General features: G+C 51.1%; 1 protein-coding gene across 1 annotated transcript in view; it reads left to right on the top strand.

Annotated features, from left to right (window-relative positions):
* Nucleotides 1-20,034, top strand: part of LOC144768902 (uncharacterized) — a 72,611-nt gene that overhangs the window by 29,848 nt on the left and 22,729 nt on the right. Inside the window, exon 2 of the mRNA XM_078652915.1 lies at nucleotides 1,302-1,652. Within this exon, the coding sequence (XP_078509041.1) occupies nucleotides 1,302-1,652 (351 nt within the window). The remainder of the gene's footprint in view (nucleotides 1-1,301; nucleotides 1,653-20,034) is intronic.

Below are 20,034 nucleotides of genomic sequence, written 5' to 3'. Positions count from 1 at the left end.
AAGGCATTCCAAGGGTGGAGCGTGGGCGTTGCGATGCGGCCCCCCATGGATGTTGGCGCATTCCAAGGGTGGAGGGTGGGCATTGCGATGCGGCCCCCCATGGATGTTGGCGCATTCACAGGTTTACAAAGACATCTAAACCTGGGAATGTGTGAACTGATGACGCTTTCCCAAGTAAGGCGTAGTGAGGATAAATATGTTTATTTCTCCTCATTATATTCTCTTTCCACATGAGCGGCGCTCTGCAGCGCTCATAGAAAGAGGAAAAAGTCTGAAAGGATTATTTATGTGCAGGAGGTATCCCTGTTGCACAAAAACAATCCTGTCTGTAATACAGGCCCCCTTGCACTATTGTGCACCATGGGGCCTGAGTTAGCGCTAGCTGCACACCGTGCACCAGTGCAAGGAGAGAGCAGGAATGATCCATATCTTTGTAAATAGTGTGTATTTCTGCTCCCTCCCTTTCACGCAGCGCAGAAGCGTTGCTTGGGGCGCTGCAGTGCGTGAAAGTTTAGTAAATGTGCCCTACATGTGGTGAGAACCTACAGGCAGGTCACTCTGTTCCAGAGACCCTCAGATCTATCTCAAAACCCACAGATTTATTGATCCAGGCCAGTGAGGCGGCTTCGAGGCGGGAATTGATGAGATGCAGACTCCTGTTATTGCCAATATCTGCCATCAGGGCTGGTGGCGGAAGTGACGCGTCTTCCATAGTAGGCGTGGCCACCTCGGTGACCCTACAACTGACTCGAGAGTCACCCCCTTGTGTCTGTCCAGAAGTAAAGGTTGATGGGTTAAACTGCTGAAGCCTTTGTAATGCACATTAGGGGTCTCGGGGTCAGTGATGCTGCCCAGGTTTGTGGAGACTGGTCAAGGTTACTGAGTTAACACCGAGTAGGGTGAAGAGTCAAGACCCTTGCTTACACAACACTCTCTGTGAGAACAGGACATAGGCTGAGTTTTCGGGAGCTTAATTAAACAGTTTTTTAGATTTTGTATTATAGGGTAACCCTGGCATAGGATTATGGAATTAACTGGGGGAATAACTATGTATATTTTATCAGGAAGTTTTTCTCAAATGAGTTGGGATAATTGTGTATTTATTTAAAATAAGTTGTATAGGACTTCAAAGTCATTGTAGCTCTGCGCTGATATTGTGATGCTTTTGTGTAATCAATTCATCTAGTTACAGTCGACTTTGTCTCTCCGCACCCACTGGTGTCTGTTGTTTTTGAGGTTCAGCCGCAGCGCCTCTAATGTTGTTTCTCTTCTGTGTTTTCTTTCAGCCTGGGTGACGTCAGTCTGGGTGACGTCATTGTTCCAGTGCACAACGGCACAGCTGTCAATCACTCCAGATGTGGTGACCGCGGCGGTGGGAGACACCGTCACCCTGTCTGTGCGGTACGAGGGGCGTTTGGAATATGTTGCCTGGTTCAGGGGCGGAGGGACACGCAGAGATGACGTCATCCTCAGTCTCTTTGGCAGCGATCCTCCTGTCAATGGTCCTCAATCCACCGGCCGAGAGTCACTGCTCCCGGACGGGTCTCTGCGGATCACAGATGTGCAGACGAATCACAACGGAACCTACACCGTGCGAATGTACGCGGAACCGAGGGGGCCACAGGTGGCCATAGCACAGCTCAGAGTGCACGGTAAGGGCGGTCACACCTGTCCTGTCACTGCCACCTTAACACGCTTGTCTTACTCCGGGAGTTCGGGGTCTTGTTTGACCCTTGGACACTTGTCTTACTCCAGGAGCTCGGGGTCCTAAGTGACCCTCGGACACTTGTCTTACTCCAGGACCTCGAGGTCTTGTGTGACCCTTGGACACTTGTCTTACTCCAGGAAATCAGGGTCTTGTGTGACCCTCAGACACTTATCTTACTCCAGGAGCTCGGGTCTTGTGTGACCCTCGGACACCTGTCTTACTCCAGGAGCTCAGGGTCTTGTGTGTGACCCTTGGACACTTGTCTTACTCCAGGTGCTCTGGTCTTGTGTGGCCCTCGGACACGTGTCTTACTCCTGGACCTCAGGGTCTTGTGTGTGACCCTTGGGCACTTGTCTTACTCCAGGAGCTCAGGGTCTTGTGTGACCCTCGGACACTTGTCTTACTCCAGGAGCTCCGGTCTTGTGTGACCCTCGAACACTTGTCTTTCTCCAGGAGCTCGGGTCTTGTGTGACCCTCGGACACTTGTCTTTCACCAGGAGCTCAGGGTCTTGTGTGACCCTCGGACACTTGTCTTACTCCAGGAGCTCGGGGTCTTGTGAGACCCTCAGACACTTGTCTTACTCCAGGAGCTCGGGGTCTTTTGTGTGACCCCAGACACTTGTCTTACTCTTGGAGATCGGGGTCTTGTGTGTGACCCTCGGACACTTGTCTTACTCCAGGAGCTTGGGGTCTTGTGTGACCCTCGGACACTTGTCTTACTCCAGGAGCTCGGGTCTTGTGTGAACCTTGGACACTTGTCTTACTCCAGGAGCTCGGGGTCTTGTGTGACCCTCGGACACTTGTCTTACTCCAGGAGCTCAGGGTCTTGTGTGACCCTCGGACACTTGTCTTACTCCTGGAGCTTGGGGTCCTGTGTGTGACCCTTGGACACTTGTCTTACTCCAGGAGCTCGGGGTATGGTGTGACCCTCGGACACTTGTCTTACTCCAGGAGCTCGGGGTCCTGTGTGACCCTCGGACACTTGTCTTACTCCAGGTGCTAAGGGTCTTGTGTGACCCTCCAACACTTGTCTTACTCCAGGAGCTCGGGGTCTTGTGTGTGACTCCCGGACACATGTCTTACTCCAGGAGCTTGGGTCTTGTGTGACCCTCGGACACTTGTCATACTCCAGGAACTCGGAGTCTTGTGTAACCCTCGGACACTTGTCTTACTCCAGGAGCACGGGGTCTTTTGTGTGACTCCCGGACACTTGTCTTACTCCAGGAGCTTGGGTCTTGTGTGACCCTCGGACACTTGTCATACTCCAGGAACTCGGAGTCTTGTGTAACCCTCGGACACTTGTCTTACTCCAGGAGCACGGGGTCTTTTGTGTGACCCCCGGATACTTGTCTTACTCTTGGAGATCAGGGTCTTGTGTGTGACCCTCGGACACTTGTCTTACTCCAGGAGCTCAGAGTCTTGTGTGACGCTCGGACACTTGTCTTACTCCAGGAGCTCAGGGTCTTGTGTGACCCTCGGACAATTGTCTTCCTCCAGGAGCTCGGGGCCTTGTGTGACCCTCGGACACTTGTCTTACTCCAGGAGCTCGGGGTCTTGTGTGACCCTCGGACACTTGTCTTACTCTCGGAGATCAGGTTCTGGTGTGTGACCCTCTGACACTTGTCTTACTCCAGGACCTTGGGGTCTTGTGTGAGCCTCGGACACTTGTCTTACTCCAGGAGCTCAGGGTCTTGTGTGACCCTCGGACACTTGTCTGACTGCAGGAGCTCGGGTCTTGTGTGACGCTTGGACACTTGTGTTACTCGAGGAGCTCGGGGTCTTGTGTGACCCTCGGGCACTTGTCTTACTCCTGGAGCTCGGGGTCCTGTGTGTGACCCTCGGACACTTGTCTTACTCCAGGAGCTCCGGGTCTTGTGTGAACCTCGGACACTTGTCCTACTCCAGGAGCTCGGGTCTTGTGTGACCCTCGGACACTTGTCTTACTCCAGGAGCTTGGGGTCGTGTTTGACCCTCGGACACTTGTCTTACTCCGAGAGCTCGGGGCCTTGTGTGATTCTCGGACACTTGTCTTACTCCAGGAGCTCGGGGTCTTGTGTGACCCTCGGACACTTGTCTTACTCCAGGAGCTCGGGGACTCGTGTGTGACCCTCGGACACTTGTCTTGCTCCAGGAGCTTGGGGTTTTGTGTAACCCTCGGACACTTTTCTTACTCCAGGAGCTCGGGGTCTTGTGTGACCCTCGGACACTTGTCTTACTCCTGGAGCTCGGGGTCTTGTGTGTGACCCTCGGACACTGGTCTTACTCCAGGAGCTCGGATCTGGTGTGACTCTTGGACACTTGTCTTATTCCAGGTGCTCGGGGTCTTGTGTGACCCTCGGACACTTGTCTTACTCCAGGAGCTCGGGGTCTTGTGTGACCCTCGGACACTTGTCTTACTCCAGGAGCTCGGGGTCTTGTGTGACCCTCGGACACTTGTCTTACTCCAGGAGCTCAGGGTCTTGTGTGACCCTCAAACACTTGTCTTACTCCAGGAGCGTGGGGTCTTGTGTGTGACCCTCGGACACTTGTCTTACTCCAGGAGCTCGGGGTCTTTTATGACCCTCGGACACTTGTCTTACTCCTGGAGCTCAGGGTCTTCTGTGTGACACACGGACACTTTCTTACTCCAGGAGCTCTGGTCTTGTGTGTGACCCTCGGACACTTGTCTTACTCCAGGAGTTCGGGGTCTTGTGTGTGACCTTCGGACACTTGTCTTACTCCTGGAGCTTGGGGTCCTGTGTGTGACCCTCGGACACCTGTCTTACTCCAGGAGCTCGAGTTATGGTGTGACCCTCGGACACTTGTCTTACTCCAGGAGTTCAGGGTCTTGTGTGACCCTCGGACACTTGTCTTACTCCAGGAGCTTGGGGTCTTGTGTGACCCTCGGACACTTGTCTCACTCCAGGAGCTCGGGGTCTTGTGTGACCCTCGGACACTTGTCTCACTCCAGGAGCTCGGGCTCCTGCGTGACCCTGTGACACTTCTCTTACTCCAGGAGCTAAGGGTCTTGTGTGACCCTCCAACACTTGTCTTACTCCAGGAGCTCGGGGTCTTGTGTGTGACTCTCGGACACTTGTCTTACTCCAGGAGCTCGGGGTCTTGTGTGACCCTCGGACACTTGTCATACTCCAGGAACTCGGGGTCTTGTGTAACCCTCGGACACTTGTCTTACTCCAGGAGCTCGGGGTCTTTTGTGTGACCCCCGTGTACTTGTCTTACTCTTGGAGATCGAGGTCTTGTGTTTGACCCTCGGACACTTGTCTTACTCCAGGAGCTCGGGGTCTTGTGTGACCCTCGGACACTTGTCTCACTCCAGGAACTCCTGGTCTTGTGTAACCCTTGGACACTTGTCTTACTCCAGGAGCTCTGGGTCTTTTGTGTGACCCCCGGATACTTGTCTTACTCTTGGAGACCGGGGTCTTGTGTGTGACCCTCAGACACATGTCTTACTCCAGGAGCTCTGGGTCTTGTGTGACCCTCAGGCACTTGTCTCACTCCAGGAGCTCAGGGTCGTGTGTGACCCTCGGACACTTGTCTTACTCCAGGAGCTTGGGGTCTTGTGTGACCCTCGGACACTTGTCTTACTCCAGGAGCTCGGGTCTTGTGTGACCCTCGGACACTTGTCTTACTCCAGGAGCTCGGGGTCTTGTGTGACCCTCGGACACTTGTCTTACTCCAGGAGCTCAGGGTCTTGTATGACCCTCGGACACATGTCTTACTCCAGGAGTTCGGGGCCTTGTGTGACCCTCGGACACTTGTCTCACTCTAGGAGCTCGGTGTCTAGTGTGACCCTCGGACACTTGTCTTACTCCAGGAGCTCGGGGTCTTGTGTGATCCTCGGACACTTGTCTTACTCCAGGAGCTCGGGGCCTTGTGTGACCCTCGGACACTTGTCTTACTCTTGGAGATCAGGGTCTGGTGTATGACCCTCTAACACTTGTCTTACTCGAGGACTTTGGGGTCTTGTGTGACCCTTGGACACTTGTCTTACTCCAGGAGCTCGGGGTATTGTGTGACCCTCGGACACTTTTCTTACTCCAAGAGCTCGGGGTCTTGTGTGACCCTCGGACACTTGTCTTATTCCAGGAGCTCGGGTCTTGTGTGACCCTTGGACACTTGTGTTACTCCAGGAGCTCGGGGTCTTGTGTGACCCTCAGACACCTGTCTTACTCCAAGATCTCGGGGTCTTGCGTGACCCTCTGACGCTTGTCTTACTCCAGGAGCTCGGGGTCTTGTGTGACCCTCGACACTTGTCTTACTTCAGGAGCTCGGGGACTTGTGTGACCCTCGGACACTTGTCTTACTCCAGGAGCTCAGGTTCTTTTGTGTGACCCTTGGACACTTGTCTTACTCCAGGAGCCCAAGGTCTTGTGTGACCCTCAGACACGTTTTACTCCAGGAGCTCAGGGTCTTGTGTGACCCTCGGACACTTGTCTTACTCCAGGAGCTCAGGGTCTTGTGTGTGACCCTCGGACACTTGTCTTACTCTAGGAGCTCGGGGTCTAGTGTGACCCTTGGACACTTGTCTTACTCCAGGAGCTCGGGGTCTTGTGTGACCCTCGGCCACTTGTCTTACTTCAGGAGCTCGGGGTCTTGTGTGACCCTCGGACACTTGTCTTACTCCAGGAGCTCAGGGCCTTTTGTGTGACCCTTGGACACTTGTCTTACTCCAGGAGCTCAAGGTCTTGTTTGACCCTCAGACACGTCTTACTCCAGGAGCTCAGGTTCTTGTGTGACCCTCGGACACTTGTCTTACTCCAGGAGCTCGGGGTCTTGTGTGACCCCGGAACACTTGTCTTACTCTAGGAGCTCGGGGTCTTGTGTGACCCTCCGACACTTGTCTTACTCCTGGAGCTCAGGGTCTTGTGTGTGACCCTCGGATACTTGTCTTACTCCGGGTTCTCTGGGTCTTGTGTGATCCTCGGACACTTGTCTTACTCCAGGAGCTCGGGGTCTTGTGTGACCCTCCGACACTTGTCTTACTCTAGGAGCTCGGGGTCTTGTGTGACCCTCCGACACTTGTTTTACCTCTGGAGCTCAGGTTCTTGTGTATGACCCTCGGACACTTGTCTTACTCCAGGAGCTCGGGTCTTGTGTGACCCTCGAACACTTGTCTTACTCCAGGAGCTCTGGGTCTTGTGTGACCCTCCGACACTTGTCTTACCTCTGGAGCTCAGGGTCTTGTGTGTGACCCTCGGACACTTGTCTTACTCCAGGAGCTCGGAGTCTTTTGTGACTGTCGGACACTTGTACTTCTCAGTCAGTGGCAATTGTGAGCCCGAGGGATGGGGAGGATGCAGGTGGCCACACCACAGCTCAGAGTGCACGGTAAGGTTGGTCACACCTGTCCTGTCAGTGCCACATGCACACACTTGTCTTACTCCAGGAGCCTTGGGTCTTGTGTGACCCTCGGACACTTGTCCTCCTCCAGGAGCTTGGGGTCTTGTGTGACTCTCGGACACTTGTCTTACTCCAGGAGCTTGGGGTCTTGTGTGACCCTCGGACACTTGTCTTACTCCAAGAGCTCGGGGTCTTGTGTGGACCCTTGGACACTTGTCTTACTCCAGGAGCTCGGGGTCACTCTACATTGGCATCCCCGCCTACCAGCTCCACCGTTTGCAGCTGGTACAGAACCAGGCGGCCAGACTCATCTCCCACCTTCCCAGACACCACCACGTCCACCCTCTACTTAAAAGCGTCCATTGTCTCCCGGTAGCCAAGCGCTGTGGCTTCAAACTCGGCTGCATCATCTTCAAAGCTCTGGCCGGCCTCGGTCCAGCCTTTACTTCCTCCTTGCTTCACCGCTATCTTCCCTCTCGCAATCTTTGCTTCTCCCACCTGGCCCTCCTTACCACCCCCACTTTCTCCCGTAAGAAGCACGGTGGTCTCAGATTCTCTTTTCTTGCCCCCTTCTTTTGGAATTCTCTCCCTTTGGAACTTAGATCAACCACGTCCTACCCTTACTTAAGATCCCGCTTGGACACCCTTTTGTTCTGCCAGGCTTTTGAGTAACTTCCCGCTTCCCTTCACTTTCACCGCTGGCTCCGCTACCTCCCGTTCACAGCACCATGAAACCGTTTGGTGTAAGTGCGCTTTAAAAGTAATTTAACATAACATAACATAACATAACATAACATGCGCCCGCCACATTGGCGGGCACATCCTGTATTTTTACATTACGGCGAGGGACAGTACCTGCCACAATGTAAAAATACATGTTGTGCATTTGAATATACAACGTGACTGGCACCGTGCGGTGCCTGCCACCTTGTACATGCAAATGCAGGGAGTACCATAGGTACCCCCCATGCGAAGCACCCCACCCCCCAACCCCCGGGGGCCCGCAATGGGCCCCCAAAGTCATTCTCTACCTATCTTTTTGCGGTGGGATCTCCGCCAAAAAAGACAGGCATCGTAATGCCCACGGCGGTGCCTGCACGGCACCGCAACAATTCCCCATTGTACCGGGTCCTGCAATGCGGGTGGAAAAGGAGCGCCTTGCGGGACCACGGCAGAGGGTCTTTCCGTCCGCCGCAGTAACATTTACATTCCCACCGCCATCCTAATTTGGCATTGGGAATTTTAGGGTTGATGGCGCACGGATCACCATCGTAATTGACCCCTTACTTTTGGGGTGGGGCAGATGGGAGTGCTGTTTTCAAGTACATTATGGTTTTAAAAGAACCTGTTGCGGCGTTCCTGGCCTCCAGCACCTTTAGGGCAACAATAAAAGTGTCCATAGAACTCTGGAGATTGATGAACATGCTGCAGAGATCGGTGTTTTCTCTGGTGGAAGTTTTGACTCCTCATAAAGTAGCGCAGAGGGTTAATGTGCCTGCTGCAAAGCACGTGTACCCTACAGATCACAAAGAGCATATAATGGAAACAGGACCGTGTGTTACTGCTTCCGTCAGAGGCCTCTTTTGTTACTTGCAGTTTATACATTTTATTCCTAACAAAGGACAGCGAGCTAATAACTGTCATCAAAGAGCTGCATGCAAACTGCAAGGTATAGGTTAGAGGTTATTATTCCGCCCCAGTCTTTCCTAATAATTCTAATGTTGCAAAGAGGGTTCTAATGGGTTGAAATCAATTCTTATTAGTAAAGACAACTCCCAACCATGGTGTTACATTTTAAATTCTGAGAGTGTGTATCTCCGGACCAAGCACTTTTACACTACACTGTCTACCAGTAGGGATGACTTGTGACTCCTACACCTTGTAGTCCTCGGCCTTATGTGACTTTTCTGATACACTGATTTACGTTCAGATTATTGATTGTCTCTGTGTAATGTGTGTGTAATGTAAAGTTTTCCAACACCCAACGCTTGTGTGACTGGCGCTATAAACCAAAAGAAATGCATCTGAGAGAGAGTGGCTATGGAGACCTAAGGGGCACTGTTAAAGGGCGGTAGTGAGGGAATATATGTAAAAGGAGGTTATTGGAGCGGGGCCAGCAAACATTGTCGCACCGGGCACCACCAGCTCGAAAGCCGGCCCTGATTATGACCCCGAGGCGGGTACATAGTACTTTCATTTCAGTTTCCTGCTGCTAAAACGGCGATAATTTTAATGAGGTTCCTTGCTATAATGCCCCCTTTTTCCAGTCTGGGACCAGAGGGAGACCCAGAGGGATGTAAAGATAATCTTACAGAGGGCTTAGCACCCCTTCCACAAGGAGGGCCACACCATGGGTTCTGTATTACACGCTTCCAATAACATTTGTTAAAGATCACAGCATTAAAGACAGTTGTGCTCGGCCTTGGGTTAACCGGAAATATATAATGAAGTAAGTAGAATATTGTGCATTTCTAAGAGAGTTCCACAAACCTTGACAACATTCAAAACATACTTAATGGAGGAGGTTTGGGTCATTGCATCTAAATAAATGAGAATTATTGGAAGAATTTGGGGTTTCTTCATTTAAGTATTTGAGAGAGAATTAATGCTAAATTTTTATTTTTAGATTCTTATTTCAGTTTTATGTGGGGCACTCGTGGCCCAAGGGCATTGCTGCGTTTCCCATCAGCACCAGATTACATTGAACATTTATTTAAGGATGGAAGCTTAACAGAGGTCCCAGAGTCACAGGATGTGGAGGTAAGGCTGGGACTCAGGGCCGGACTGGGAACCCAAACCGGCCCTGGCAAAGTGCTCGGCCTGCCCCCCACCCCTGGGGGGGGGGGGTTAGGGGGGGGGGGGGATTGGGGGTGCGACCGCGCTCTTTGCCAGGGCCGGTTTTCGCCCGATTTTGTTACAGGGCCGTTGCTGCAAAAACGGTCCTGTAACAAAAACGGCCCCCAGGGGCCCAAAACCGGCCCCCACCCGGTGCCCGCAACGGCCAGTCCGGGCCTGCTGGGGCTTGAACCTGCTTCTCCACTTCCAAGGTCGGCCACCCTGGGGTTCGCGCCAGGCTGCCTCCTGTTTACTTAGAAGAAATAAAAGACGTGGCCCATGCAGGACGTGTTTCAGACTCGTCCTTATATTCCAACTGATCATAATATCTGTTTCATATTTATAAGTGGCCTCGAAGCTCCACCCCAGAGACCTCCCGATCGGAGCTGGTTCCCGTCAGGGACCACCAGAGGTTCTGCTGAGTCCTGCCAGGACTTGAATTTGACAGACAGATGCCACCAGGGACAGCATTTCACTGTCACTGTCTGTGGCCATGTAGGCCTGTCCGAGGCTCCGTGTTGTGTGAGTGGAGGTGTCATACATGTAAACATTGGCAAAAGGCTTGGTTTGCTTCAGTCCAGTGGCTTTGAGCAGCCAATGAGGATGGAGCAAAGTCTATTGTGCGACAAGCAGCCTTGACACGTCATTGAGTCTGAACCAGTGATTGACAGGTCACAGCCTCTCTTCCAGCCGCATCAGCATCTTTGTGTGTCTGCAGGAACCAACACACCCTAAAAAGAGGCATATTATAGGCAATGTGTAGGAAGCAGAGACGCATTTGATTTAAATAACACATTTAGCTTTAGTTCCTTCAATATTACATAAACACCACATTTTAACATGGAACGACCTGCACTAAAGATTGAAAGTTACTGTTCACGAGAACTGGTTTGTGTGCATTCAATCAGGAATTTATAAAGCATGGATACTCACCCGTAAGGGTTTCAAGGCGCTGAGGAGGGAGGCGAGGCTGCTGATCCATCTGGGCATGGAGGTTCAATCAAAGAGCCAGGTCTTGAGATCCTTCCTGAATATGGTCCGCAAGGGTGATTGACTGAGGTTGAGAGGCACAGTGTTCCAGGTCTTGAGATCCTTCCTGAATATGGTCTGCAAGGGTGATTGACTGAGGTGGAGGCACAGTGTTCCAGGTCTTGAGATCCGCCCTGAATATGGTCAGCGAGGGTGATTGACTGAGGTGGAGAGACACAGTGTTCCAGGTCTTGAGATCCGCCCTGAATATGGTCAGCGTTGGTGATTGACTGAGGTGGAGGCACAGTGTTCCAGGTCTTGAGATCCTTCCTGAATATGGTCAGCGAGGGTGATTGACTGAGGTGGAAAGGCACAGTGTTCCAGGTCTTGAGATCCTTCCTGAATATGGTCAGCGAGGGTGATTGACTGAGGTGGAGAGGCACAGTGTTCCAGGTCTTGAGATCCTTCCTGAATATGGTCAGCGAGGGTGAGTGACTGAGGTGGAGAGGCACAGTGTTCCAGGTCTTGAGATCCGCCCTGAATATGGTCAGCGAGGGTGATTGACTGAGGTGGAAAGGCACAGTGTTCCAGGTTTTGAGAGCCTTCCTGAATATGGCCAGTGAGGGTGATTGACTGAGGTGGAGAGCCACAGTTTTCCAGGCTTGAGATCCGCCCTGAATATGGTCAGCGAGGGTGATTGACTGAGGTGGAGAGACACAGTGTTCCAGGTCTTGAGATCCGCCCTGAATATGGTCAGCGTTGGTGATTGACTGAGGTGGAGGCACAGTGTTCCAGGTCTTGAGATCCTTCCTGAATATGGTCAGCGAGGGTGATTGACTGAGGTGGAAAGGCACAGTGTTCCAGGTCTTGAGATCCTTCCTGAATATGGTCAGCGAGGGTGAGTGACTGAGGTGGAGCGGCACAGTGTTCCAGGTCTTGAGATCCTTCCTGAATATGGTCAGCGAGGGTGATTGACTGAGGTGGAGAGCCACAGTGTTCCAGGTCTTGAGATCCGCCCTGAATATGGTCAGCGTCGGTGATTGACTGAGGTGGAGGCACAGTGTTCCAGGTCTTGAGATCCTTCCTGAATATGGTCCGCGAGGGTGATTGACTGAGGTGGAGAGGCACAGTTTTCCAGGTCCTGAGATCCTTCCTGAATATGGCCAGCGAGGGTGATTGACTGAGGTGGAGGCACAGAGTTCCGGGTCTTGAGATCCTTCCTGAATATGGTCAGCAAGGGTTATTGACTGAGGTGGAGAGGCACAGTGTTCCAGGTCTTGAGATCCTTCCTGAATATGGTCAGCGACGGTGATTGACTGAGGTTGAGAGGCACAGTGTTCCAGGTCTTGAGATCCCTCCTGAATATGGCAAGCGAGGGTGATTGACTGAGGTGGAGAGGCACAGTGTTGCAGGTCTTGAGATCCTTCCTGAATATGGTCAGCGAGGGTGATTGACTGAGGTGGAGAGGCACAGTGTTCCAGGTTTTGAGATCCTTCCTGAATATGGTCAGCGAGGGTGATTGACTGAGGTGGAGAGGCACAGTGTTCCAGGCCTTCAGAACCTTCCTGAATATGGTCAGCGAGGGTGATTGACTGAGGTGGAGAGGCACAGTGTTCCAGGCTTGAGATCCACCCTGAATATGGTCAGCAAGGGTGATTGTCTGAGGTGGAGGCACAGTGTTCCGGGTCTTGAGATCCTTCCTGAATATGGTCCGCGAGGGTGATTGACTGAGGTGGAGAGGCACAGTGTTCCAGGTCTTGAGATCCTTCCTGAATATGGTCAGTGCGAATTATTGACTGAGGTGGAGGCACAGTGTTCCAGGCCTTGAGATCCTTCCTAAATATGGTCAGCGAGGGTGATTAACTGAGGTGGAGAGGCACAGTGTTCCAGGCCTTGAGATCCTTCCTGAATATTGTCCGCGAGGTTGATTGACTGAGGTTGAGAGGCACAGTGTTCCAGGTCTTGAGATCCTTCCTGAATATGGCAAGCGAGGGTGATTGACTGAGGTGGAGAGGCACAGTGTTCCAGGCCTTGAGAACCTTCCTGAATATGGTCAGCGAGGGTGATTGACTGAGGTGGAGAGGCACAGTGTTCCAGGCTTGAGATCCACCCTGAATATGGTCAGCAAGGGTGATTGTCTGAGGTGGAGGCACAGTGTTCCGGGTCTTGAGATCCTTCCTGAATATGGTCCGCGAGGGTGATTGACTGAGGTGGAGAGGCACAGTGTTCCAGGTCTTGAGATCCTTCCTGAATATGGTCAGTGCGAATTATTGACTGAGGTGGAGACACAGTGTTCCAGGCCTTGAGATCCTTCCTGAATATGGTCAGCGAGGGTGATTAACTGAGGTGGAGAGGCACAGTGTTCCAGGCCTTGAGATCCTTCCTGAATATTGTCCGCGAGGTTGATTGACTGAGGTGGAGGCACAGTGTTCCAGGCCTTATGATCCTTCCTGAATATTGTCCGCGAGGTTGATTGACTGAGGTTGAGAGGCACAGTGTTTCAGGTCTTGAGATCCTTCCTGAATATGGTCCGCGAGGGTGATTGACTGAGGTGGAGAGGCAGAGTATTCCAGGCCTTGAGATACTTCCTGAATATGGTCAGCGAGTGTGATTGACTGAGGTGGAGAAGCACAGTGTTCCAGGTCTTGAGATCCCTCCTGAATAGGGTCAGTGTTGGTGATTGACTGAGGTGGGGAGGCACAGTGTTGCAGGTCTTGAGATCCTTCCTAAATATGGTCAGCGAGGGTGATTGACTGAGGTGGAGAGGCACAGTTTTCCAGGTCTTGAGATCCTTCCAGAATATGGTCCGCGAGGGTGATTGACTGAGGTGGAGAGGCACAGTGTTCCAGGTCTTGAGATCCTTCCTGAATATGGTCAGTGAGGGTGATTGACTGAGGTGGGGAGGCACAGTGTTCCCGGTCTGGAGATCATTCCTGAATATGGTCAGCGAGGGTGATTGACTGAGGTGGAGAGGCACAGTGTTCCAGGTCCTGAGATCCTTCCTGAATATGGTCAGCGAGGGTGATTGACCGAGGTGGAAAGGCACAGTGTTTCGGGTTTTGAGATCCTTCCTGAATATTGTCGGCGAGGGTGATTGACTGAGGTTGAGAGGCACAGTGTTTCAGGTCTTGAGATCCTTCCTGAATATGGTCAGCGAGGGTGATTGACTGAGGTGGAGAGGCACAGTGTTCCAGGTCTTGAGATCCTTCCTGAATATGGTCAGCGAGGGTGATTGACTGAGGTGGAGAGGCAGAGTGTTCCAGGTCTTGAGATCCTTCCTGAATATGGTAAGCGAGGGTGATTGACTGAGGTGGAGAGGCACAGTGTTCCAGGTCTTGAGATCCTTCCTGAATATGGTCAGCGAGGGTGATTGACTGAGGTGGAGAGGCACAGTGTTCCAGGTCTTGAGATCCTTCCTGAATATGGTCAGCGAGGGTGATTGACTGAGGTGGAGAGGCACAGTGTTCCAGGTCTTGAGATCCTTCCTGAATATGGTAAGCGAGGGTGATTGACTGAGGTGGAGAGGCACAGTGTTCCAGGTCTTGAGATCCTTCCTGAATATGGTCAGCGAGGGTGATTGACTGAGGTGGGGAGGCACAGTGTTCCCGGTCTGGAGATCATTCCTGAATATGGTCAGTGTTGGTGATTGACTGAGGTGGGGAGGCACAGTGTTGCAGGTCTTGAGATCCTTCCTAAATATGGTCAGCGAGGGTGATTGACTGAGGTGGAGAGGCACAGTGTTCCAGGCCTTGAGATCCTTCCTGAATATGGCCTGCGAGGGTGATTGACTGAGGTGGGGAGGCACAGTGTTCCAGGTCTTGAGATCCTTCCTGAATATGGCCAACAAGGGTGAGGGCCTGAGGTGGAGAGGCACAGTGTTCCAGGCCTTGAGATCCTTCCTGAATATGGCCAGCGAGGGTGATTGACTGAGGTTGAGAGGCACAGTGTTCCAGGCCTTGAGATCCTTCCTGAATATGGCCAGCGGGGGTGATTGACTGAGGTGGAGAGGCACAGTGTTCCAGGCCTTGAGATCCTTCCTGAATATGGTCAGCGAGGGTGATTGACTGAGGTGGAGAGGCACAGTGTTCCAGGCCTTGAGATCCTTCCTGAATATGGCCAGCGAGGGTGATTGACTGAGGTTGAGAGGCACAGTGTTCCAGGCCTTGAGATCCTTCCTGAATATGGCCAGCGAGGGTGATTGACTGAGGTGGAGAGGCACAGTGTTCCAGGCCTTGAGATCCTTCCTGAATATGGCCTGCAAGGGTGGGTGACTGAGGTGAAGAGGCACAGTGTTCCAGGCCTTGAGATCCTTCCTGAATATGGTCCGCAAGGGTGATTGACTGAGGTTGAGAGGCACAGTGTTCCAGGTCTTGAGATCCTTCCTGAATATGGTCCGCAAGGGTGATTGACTGAGGTGGAGGCACAGTGTTCCAGGCCTTGAGATCCTTCCTGAATTTGGCCAGCGAGGGTGATTGACTGAGGATGAGAGGCACAGTATTCCAGGCCTTGAGATCCCTCCTGAATATGGCCAGCGAGGGTGATTGACTGAGTTTGAGAGGCACAGTGTTGCAGGCCTTGAGAACCCTCCTGAATATGGCCAGCGAGGGTGATTGACTGAGGTGGAGAGGCACAGTATTCCAGGCCTTGAGATACTTCCTGAATATGGTTAGCAAGGGTGAATCACTGAGGTGGAGGCACAGTGTTCCAGGCCTTGAGATCCTTCCTGAATTTGGCCAGCGAGGGTGATTGACTGAGGATGAGAGGCACAGTATTCCAGGCCTTGAGATCCCTCCTGAATATGGCCAGCGAGGGTGATTGACTGAGGTTGAGAGGCACAGTGTTGCAGGCCTTGAGAACCCTCCTGAATATGGCCAGCGAGGGTGATTGACTGAGGTGGAGAGGCACAGTATTCCAGGTCTTGAGATCCTTCCAGAATATGGTCCGCGAGGGTGATTGACTGAGGTGGAGAGGCACAGTGTTCCAGGTTATGAGATCCTTCCTGAATATGGCCAGCGAGGGTGATTGACTGAGGTGGAGGCACAGTGTTCGACGTCTTGAGATCCTTCCTGAATATGGCCAGCGAGGGTGATTGACTGAGGTGGAGGCACAGTGTTCAAGGTCTTGAGATCCTTCCTGAATATGGCCAGCGAGGGTGATTGACTGAGGTTGAGAGGCACAGTGTTCCAGGTCCTGAGATACTTCCTGAATACGGTCCGCGAGGGTGATTGACTAAGGTAGAGGCACAGTGTTCCAGGACTTGAGGTAGGAGAAGGATCTTACTCCAGGTCTGGCCTTGTGGATCTGAGGGACGGAGGCCAGGGCAAGTTGGGCGGAGCAAAGCTGTCTGGCGGGTGCCTGGAAAGATAGGTGGTGGTTCAGATATGCTGGTCCAGCGTCATAGATTGTTATAGGCATGTGTGAGGATCTTGAAGGTGATTCTCTTAATGACTGAGAGCCAGTGGAGTCTGGTTGCGGCGTTTTGGACGTTCTGAAGTTTCCTGATCTGTTTCTGGGTGATGCCGGCAGAGAGTGCATTGCCGTATTCTAGTCTGCTGGTGATCCATCTGAATGTCTTTCAGAGTAGGTGAAGCGTTTGGAAAGAGGATGAGGTTATGGTGTTGATCTGGTGGTGCAATGAGAGTAAGGAGTCCAGTATGATGCAGAGGGTGCGTGCATGGTCCATGGTGGTGGGTCACCAAGAGCTTTTACCAGGCTGAGGGGGTGGATCCTAGGTTGAGTACTTTGGTCTTGTCCGAGTTGAGCTTGAGGCAACTATCTTTCATCCAGGTGGCCACGGCCTTCATCCTGCTGTGCAAGTTGGTTCTGGCTGTTGTAGGTTGGTTGATGAGGGAAAGGATCAGCTCGGTGTCATCGGCATAAGGGATGATGTTGAGTCCGTGGTTTCTTACGATGGTCGCGAGAGGGGCCATGTAGATATTAAAGAGGGTGGGGCTTTACCCGTAGCACTAAGTCGATGATGTATGTATTAGTGAGTTAAACCTATATACTCGCTATTCTCCTCCGCCTGGCAGTGGCCTTGAAAAGCATAGAAGATTGCATTCTTCTTGAAGCCCTAAAGAGCGATCATTCCTAAATTCTTTACTCAGACAAATCACCTTTACTAAGTCTCTCTGTCACAAGGGGTCCCTTAAGGCCCCACTCTTCCCCTAGCCCTGATTAACCTTTCTTTGTATGGCTGCTCGTGATCCCTTGTCCCCGTTTTGATTGCACCAGCTTATTCTCCGGCTGTTCTACTATTGGCCATTTGAGTTCCAGCACTGTCTATTTGATTATTGAAGTGGGTCATTAGGAATTTCACCCAATTTGCTTCCGAAATATTTGACCCTATACCCTTATGGTGTGGATGAATAATCCCATTCACAGTCTTCCTGAAGGGGGCGCTGTTGTTGCTGTTTGTATCGTATAGAAGTTTTGCCCACACCTCATTCTCAAGCTCCCTGTTGATGTTCCGTTTCAGACTCTTAAATTTTGCCCTTTGCTCATTCAAGGAGGCTCGTGCAGTGGCGTTCCCTGGGAGTCTTCTCAGCTTGCGCAGAGTTGCATTTATTTATTTTTTGGAGTGTTTCAGCTGTTGTTTTTGGACCTTCAAGATTTTATTTTCCTTCCAGGCTTTCTGGTAGTTACTTTTTCTGATACTAGTTACTGCATGTCGGTCTAGAAACTTGGCTGTGAACTGTTTCCAATGGTCTATTTTGTCTTTGAGGCTGATTGTTAGTGAGTTAAAGAGTTAGATTGCTGCTTCGGCCTTAGAATTTGTGTTATTTATTGTACATGTTATCCTTCTTAGGTTGGACGTAGAAATACACCCCAGGGTTGCATCCGTGCTGACTGGTCCTACTGCAGTTGCTGTTATTTGGAGTTCTTGGGGGCAATGTTCGCTGTCACCCTTATCTCCGATTCTATATCCAGTTATGTATGGGAAGAGTGCAAGACTTACAAAGGTGTAGTCCAATATAGAGCTTGTTGTAGGGGAATAGTAAGAGTCAACTGGTGGAGTGTCATCCGGGAATCTTCCATTCAAGGCTCGAAGATTTAGATGTTCTAGATCTGCAAGTAGGCGATTATTGCAGTACTTCTTCCTTCAATGCGGTGGGTGACTTTGTATAGAGATATTGTGGATACTGTTTTGCATAGCCACCTCCTCTCCTTGTGAAGAACCTATAAGATACTTGTATAGATCCCCTGTCAAGATGAAGATCGGATTTTCCATTGCTGTAGCAAGCTTTGCTGCTTGATTTGCAAGTGCTACAGAGTCTTTCCCTTTGCGTTTAGGGTGGGCATACGAGTTGATCAGGCACACCTCCATTTCTTCGCCCTCTGTGAGGATTGTTACTCTGACTGCTATTGTTGCATTTGACGTTGAGTCCATAAGAGTTGATGAAGGTATGCTTGTTGTAGAGACGTAGGTTGCCAACCCACTAGAGCAGTAGCCAAATCTGCCCATCCTTATTGCTGAAGTTTCAAAGCAAGCGTAGCCCTTAATGTGCTGAGGAGCCGAGAGCCAGGTTTCCTGTAGGAAGATTATGTTGAAAGTTGTTACATACTGCAGGAAATCTGGGTCCTCGATTTTCGTAGCTAAGCCGTTAATGTTCCATGAACATAGTCTGAGACGGGACTGAATTGCTATGTTGTGGTTTCTATCTCTTCAATCGCGTCAATGCTCCTCAGTGCCTAAGGTGACAGTGCGCAATATTGATTCCTTGTTCAGACCTTGTCTTGTTCTGGCAGCTGCCCGAGGAGCTGTTTCTTGTTGGTCCCGATCGGAGTTAGCGCTCTGTTGACGGGATCTTCCCCGCTCTCCTCTGAGTATGAAGTTTGGATGTGATTGACATGTATTTGGTTCTGAGGTTGCGTTGCTTAGTAATGGCGATGGATAGGATGGTTTTTGGAAGTGGGCGATCTCAATGCCCCAGCTTTGAAAAATGGCTGATTCGGCTAAAATTGCCTCTGCAGTTTCACTTGTGTGCCACGTTGTTTTTGTTGGCTCTGGACATAGAAGGTTGGTGGAATGTATGAACTCTATGGAGAGTAGATCCATAGACCTTATGCCAGCAAGTATGGGTATTGACGCCGTTAGTCTTAGGATGTTTATTTAGTTTAGTATGTCTTGAAAACCCTTGGAGGTGTATAGGGGATAGAATACAAGAGCCTCTGGTGCCTGGTGAGTTCTTTGTTTTACTGACAGCAATGGGATTACTGTGTCGGGCAGTTCGGTGGAAGTATGCTGCTGAATATTTCTTTGGACTGGGTTTGCTTGATGTAGGGGAGGTTTGTTTTCAAACTTGCCCCCGTGCTGTGCCCCTCTGTCTAGGAACCTCCAACTGGAGCTGCTGTTAAGCAGTGTAACAGGCCGTTTAGGTTCTTTAAGCGATGGCTCCTGGTTTGGCCCAACTAGCCAGTCTGACATTCCGCCGAATTCCAGTCTCGGCCTATTGTTTGGGCCCATGTTGGTATTTTTATCATTTGTATAAGTTAGCTCTAGGGTCTTGGCGTTCCACTCTTCTCCCCTTGTTTCTTGGGGGTGTGCAGGTTTGTTATGTGGAACCATTGAGTCTCCCCTCATATCCTGGCATTGATTTTGCTGAATTTTGTGGCCTCTGTCCAGGTTTGTCATTACCATTTTCACCATGGGCCCTAATTACCGAAGCCTGATGTGGGGCTTCTTCTTGATCCGTGGGATGTTTTGGGATGTTTGGAGACAGTTGTTTTTGTTTTGCAGAGCTTCCATCAACTGTGTTAGTGTCTCATTTGTTGGCTGGGTCTGCGAATATAGGGAAGTTAGCTGTAGCATTTGTATGAAGCTTTTGATTGCTTGATTGATTGATTGATTGCGCCCCTTTCTTTTTAGTTGTCTGCGTTGCTTTGCATTAAGTTTTGGAGATCCTCCGTTTCCGGGACCACCCTTTTTTTTGTATCCACCTTGATGTTGCCTCTGTGGATATTGCTGGTTATTTGATCATTGATTGGTCCCTCCAAGGTGGTGAAATCGCTCTGGCTTTTTGTCGATTTCCCCGCTGTTACACTTTTGATATCCTTTACCAGGCTGCTTAAAATTGAAGGCAAGGCAGATAGTTTGTCAATGACCTGGTCGCAATTGCATCTCAGTTGAAAGCTGGCTTGTGCTCTTGTTATTAGGCCATTCAAATATCCCAATTTTTTGT

Source organism: Lissotriton helveticus, chromosome 7 (assembly GCF_964261635.1).
Source record: "Lissotriton helveticus chromosome 7, aLisHel1.1, whole genome shotgun sequence".
Classification (NCBI taxonomy): Eukaryota; Metazoa; Chordata; class Amphibia; order Caudata; family Salamandridae; genus Lissotriton; species Lissotriton helveticus.
The sequence above is the reverse complement of the archived record's forward strand: the minus strand, read 5'-3'. Positions and strand labels throughout refer to the sequence as shown.